The sequence below is a fragment of the Thalia democratica genome, chromosome 3 (assembly GCF_965202585.1).
Source record: "Thalia democratica chromosome 3, ktThaDemo2.hap1.1, whole genome shotgun sequence".
In the NCBI taxonomy this organism is placed as follows: Eukaryota; Metazoa; Chordata; class Thaliacea; order Salpida; family Salpidae; genus Thalia; species Thalia democratica.
This window is the reverse complement of record NC_139167.1, coordinates 50,047,695-50,053,694: the sequence shown is the minus strand read 5'-3', so window position 1 is coordinate 50,053,694 and position 6,000 is coordinate 50,047,695. Positions and strand designations below refer to the sequence as shown.

At 31.6% G+C, this 6,000-nt stretch overlaps 1 protein-coding gene across 1 annotated transcript; it reads left to right on the top strand.

Annotated features, from left to right (window-relative positions):
- The first annotated feature begins 416 nt into the window (after positions 1 to 416).
- On the top strand, positions 417 to 1,434 carry LOC145831550 (survival of motor neuron-related-splicing factor 30-like). The gene has a single exon (XM_082938839.1). It carries the CDS (start codon positions 451 to 453, stop codon positions 1,198 to 1,200), a length of 750 nt encoding a protein of 249 aa, XP_082794965.1. The 5' UTR covers positions 417 to 450; the 3' UTR covers positions 1,201 to 1,434.
- Positions 1,435 to 6,000: the final 4,566 nt, after the last annotated feature.

Sequence of the window (6,000 nt, the reverse complement as noted above, 5' to 3'; positions counted from 1 at the left end):
AAATTTTTCTTAAATGTTATGTTTTTTTTAAATTTAATCCTGTTAGTTAAAGTACTTAAGCTTGATTTTTTTGTTGTTGCTAACTCAGGCTAGTTTTTGATCACTCAGGCTGGCATTTTTCATATAGAGATTAGCTATAGCTGTCTGTTGGATTGTAATTTAAATCTTATCTACGAAAAAGAACAAGAATGACTGTACTTTTATTAAAAGTATAGCTTGAATAAAAACAGAAAACCTGGAAGAAATTTTATAAAACCAGTGAGACCACCTGTATTACATAACAATGTATTTCTGACTTTTAGTTTTAAAAACCTGTTGCACTAAAATGTACCTAACAAAAAAGATTAAATTATTTTGTTACATGTTATAAAAAAATTAGTATAAAATTTTAATTAAGCATTATTTCTACAGTGATATTTTTAAACCAACGTAAAGTAATCATAATACACAATGGAAGACTATCAAGCAACTCTAGACAACTACAAGCTGCAGTTGGGTCAAGTCAATGCTGCATTGAGTGCGGATGCTCAAAACGCAGAACTCCTCAAACTCAAGGAAGATCTAACTGAAGTCATTCAGCTCACAGAGGAGATGGCCGGAATCAATGATTCTAAAGCTGCTGCTGAAGAAGAAATTTCAGCTCCTTCTGCTAAAAAGCGAAAAACTGACACTCAAAGCAACATTAAGTGGAATGTTGGAGACAAGTGTATGGCCTACAACAGCACCTCTAAAAGACATGAAGAAGCTCTGGTACATGATTTGCTGCCTGAAGGAGAAACTGTGGTAGTTAAATTTGATAAGTCAAGTGAAACAGACATTTGCCAGCTATCTTCTCTAAAACCAACACTGGCAAATAACCTTCCAGGTCTTGATGGAAAAGTCCAGTACAAAGGCAAGCTGATGAGCAAAAAGGAAAAGATGATTCAGGAGAGGGAATACAAAAAGAAACGCAATCTCAAGAAGAAAATGAAGCTCAAAGAGAAGGAAGCTCAATCTGAGATTTCCAAAAACAACTGGCAAAACTTCCACAAGAAAGTCAAGTCCAAGTCGAGTAAGGGTGTCATCAAGAAGAGCATATTCGCATCACCTGCAGGCCTGCAAGGAAAGGTTGGTGTTGGTACATGTGGAGTGGGAGACAAACCTATGACCAAGACAGCAAGTGGTGCCAAATATAATGCTAGGCATATGGTACCTAGATAGTAGAAACGCTCATTTAATAACTAGTTTTTTTCAATTGTAAATTAATAAAACTTAAATAAAATACTCAAAATAGTTATATTGTGAAAAGATGAAATTTAAAGTAGGTTAATCTATTTTTGACAGGAATATATTACTAATGTTAACATTAATAGTTTATACTTGTTTTAATAAAAAATATTAAAGGATGAATCTTGAAGAGTACTTTTTTTTATCAGGTGTACTTAAATTTTTTTAAACCCCTCTAAATGTAAACAAATTTTAAGAATTATCAAAAATTAAACAAGTTCATGTTTATATAATTTTGCTTTCTTTTTATTGGTTTTCTTTCATTTATATAGTTTTTATGATTTTAAATATTTTAAGAGCATATTTTTAGAAATCGTTTACTAATTTCATTGTAGTAAAATAAGCTTTTATACCTTTTCTTTTGATGTATGTCTAGTAAATACTTGTAAATAAAACTACAAAAAAAATCTCTAAAGTATTAATCAGGTTTTTAAAACTGTGCATTAAAAATTAGAAATTAAAGAAAGTGTTTCAAAGTAATCCTTTTATGTTTATTTTATAATAATTTTATAAATATAGCAGAGTTACCACATACTCACAGGATAACTAAGTATATTTTGAAGTTTTGAAAAACCTCCAGATGACTCAAGTTTTATGAATTATTTTTTAAATTTAAGCTGACTCAAGATAGTTATGTTTTTTATATACAACTAAGAATAGTTTTAAGATTTATAAAATTCTCAGGACAGGTTTAACTGATTTTATTGCAATATTTTGTTATTTTATATAACCAATTTTGTTCAAGAACTTAATTTTTGTTGATTTTGTAATCAGGGTTACCACTTTACCTGGAGACCTTAAATTTGACAATTTAGGCAACAAAAAACCTGGAATTTTGAGCAAAAATCACTAACAAAACCTGGAATTTATCAATTTTCACATGTTCAGTAGTAAAATTCCGATTCGACTAAAACATCTTTTTTTATAAATAAAAATTTTTGTCATCATCAAAAATTTTTTTATTAAAAAACATATTTAAAGTAGCTTTACAGTATCTTTTCAATGTTTTTATACTATTTAACACAGTCTCTTACCTTAACTTTTAACTAAAAATAGACCTAAAATGAGTACCCATGAAATATAGTCCCATGAAAGAAATTTTGAAAACCTGGAAAAAATTAAAAAAAAACACGAGTGGGTCAGCCCTGAGTAATAATTAATTAATTTTTAGCCTTGCGGCTAGCTCTTTACTACTCTTAGAAATTATATTAAACTTGTGCCAGAAGTATAAAAAGTTAGTATTTTTACACTAATAATGACTCCAGATAGTTTAAGGTCACTCAGGACAGTTTATGATCATCATGGCCACCCTGCTATAATGTAAAGTGTGTGAATTTTAAAACTTATAGAATAATGTTTTAGCCTTTAAATGATAGTTAAAACTCTTAAGTTTTTAATTTGTATTCAACAACAAAAATTTATAACACGTATTTTAAGTAATTAATGATAATTTGAGCAGTTTCATTAAAAACTAAGATTAAACAGTATTAGAACTGGTTTACTATCATTTCTTACCCGCGATCATTTCTAACCCGATTACTTTTAACTCTATCACTTCTAACCTGATATACATAACTCGATATACACATCCTTACTTTTATAGTTAGTTTCTGCACATTTGTGAAACCGTTTGGTATTTCATTGTTTTTATCGCTTAGCCGAAGCATAATAGATATAATTTAAATGAACATTATCAGAATTAATGTATAGAAAAGTGTAAAAAAATCCATCAAAAATTTAAATGCATTGACTAACCACAAAATTTAAAACCTTAAGTCTAAAGCACATTAACAATACAAGTCAAACAAATATCTATCGAAAGCACTAAGGATGGTTAAATATTTACAGAGGAAAGTTTCTGCTAGCTAAAGAATGAACAAAATCCTAAATGTTAAATCAATGGTTTATAAGTAAAAAACTAGTAAAATTACTGATAATTTCTACAAATGCAATTTTATTTTGATCAAGTTAACTTATATCAAAGTTGTTCAACTTTTTTGCAGAGATTGGTTTTGTTTGGAAGCTAACTTCACATTAGAACTGCACGTTGAAAAATAGTTAATTGTCAAACATCATTGTAAATATGACTGCATGGATTTTTTGTTTTTATTTCATATTAACTAATAATTTGGTAAGGTTCAAAAATAGATAATAAATCAACGGTAAATATTAAGTTTTAAATAGCATTAAGAAGAATCTTAAGTCTTTTTTATTCTTAACAATAAATTTTAAGTTTTGTTAGTCTTCAATGTAAGTAATACAAGTAATATTGAAGCGGTTAGAGACTATTTTATTTCTTCAAGAGGTTCTAGATTAGGGGTTGGCAACGTGCGGGCCGGATCCAGCCCGCAGAGTGAAAATGACCGGCCCCCGACTGATTTTAAACTTTAACAGGATCCTGCCCGCGAGCGAGGTGTCAGGCCCGCAAAGGGTCAATATTACAAAATGATTAAAAAACTTTGTATCATTATTTTACAAAACAAAACTGTAAGAATTTGACTTTAAAAACATGCTAAAAAACTTCTTTATAAATTAATGTGTACTTTGAATAGACCATATTTTCCTAATATTTTGTGTTACTCTAACTTAGTTGGAATATCTTTTTGTCAAATTACCCCAGACAAAATACTTTTTTAAGTACAATATTTTACATACGTACTATTGTCAATTACAATGTCAATTCTATTAATAGACATTGTTTAAACATCTGACATATCTTAATCTACATCTTAACTTGTCAGATATGAAAAAGTTTTGTGAATTTGAAGGGTTCAAAAATGTGATAAACAGTATCCATAAAATTAGACTCCGGCCGGATCTGGATTTCGACTTAAAATTAGTATCCAGTCGGGTTCGGATCTAAAAAGTCATTATTCGGCCGGATCCAGATACTGGAACCGGTAAATCACTAATTCGAAATGCTTCGGCCCGCAAAAGACTAAATTTTCCGGATCCGGCCCGTTGATTGAAAAACGTTGCCCACCCCTATTCTAGATGGTTAGTATAATTTTTAAGTAGGAAGACCATATTGACTTGTTTTATTTAAACTCAGGACGAATGTATACGAAATAAAACTTTTTTTAAAATGATAATATCAGTAGATACGAAACTTGAAGTAACATATTTAATAAATTTGGTAAACATAATTAGTACTATGGTTTATTTTTTTCACTTAAATTCTAAGATCTTAAAACAAAAGCTTATTTTGTTAAATACAAAGTCAAAAGTAGAGGTAGACGTATATATTGAATATTTAGAACCTGTCATTTACTAGGACTTGAAATTAATTTTCTTTCAAAAGCCATTGGTAAATTACATCTTAAGACTTTTTAAATTGAATTAGAATGGCTAATATTTTTGTGCTGTCTGCAAAAAGAATAATTTTGCTACTAACATCATTTTTATTTTTTGTTATATCATTTGAAAAAATTATATTAATAGCTGTCCAATAACCCTTCCTTGAGGCTCTCGACTACAGTAGGTAAAAATTCTATTGTGTTACCAATTACTACTTTTTGGTTTCTATTATTAAGAAATTCTTTTAACCAACTTACTAGACTAATATAAATTTTCTATTGCAATAAAGTTTTTATGAATTAAAAAAAAAGATAGATTCAAAAACTTTTTGGGTATGCGTACAAATTATTTTAGTAGACTTTGTTAAAAAAAGGCACCAACCATGAGTAAAACTTTTGCGATTTGTTACATGAAATAACTATTTTATGAATTATAATTAGCTCGGTTATATCTAAAAATAATAATTTTCAACTAAAAAACAGTTTAGCTTGGTCTGCTGTTTTGTTAAATTCCATTGTCTAAATAGGTCTGTGCAATTTTTAGAACAATATGAGGAATTTTTTTATCTCAAACAGAAAACTAATATGATTTCGGCTGGCCGTGTAGCTTTGGGAGCGGGTCAGAATGACACAGCGACAAAATGACACGGTCGTCAAATAGACACGGTGCGTCACTTTGGCACAGCGACAAAATGACACGGTGCGTCACCTTGGCACGGTGTGTCAGTTTGGCACGGAGAGTCACTTTGGCACGGCGACAAAATGACACGGTGCGTCACTTTGGCACCGAGGGTCACTTTGACACGGCGACAAATTGACACGGTGCGTCACTTTGACACAGCGACAAAATGACACGGTGCGTCACCTTGGCACGGTGCGTCACTTTGGCACGGAGGGTCACTTTGGCACGGCGACATAATGACACGGTGCGTCACTTTGGCACAGAGGGTCACTTTGGCACAGCGACAAAACGACACGGTGAATCACTTAGGCACGGTGCGTCATTTTGGCACAGTGACAAAACGACACGCTGCGTCACTTTGGCACGGAGGGTCACTTTGGCACAGCGACAAAATGACACGGTGCGTCACTTTGGCACAGCGACAAAACGACACGGTGCGTCACTTTGGCACGGAGGGTCACTTTGGCGCAGCGACAAATAACACGGAGGGTCACTTTAGCACAGCGACAAAATGACACGGTGGTTAATAAGGGAGGGAACGATTTGTTGTGAATCTTCAATCTTCATTGGTATGGACAACGATCTTATTTTTCTAGGAAACTTTTCGGTTTCCTGTTTTCTAACCGGTTTTGTAGAATCAGCAACAATCACATTGATTAACTTTAAAAACAAAGACCGCAGGAATTTTTGATCGTGATTTCATAAAATAAAGTGAAACACGTAATGTTTCTACGTTCTATTGTCCATCGTCGTACT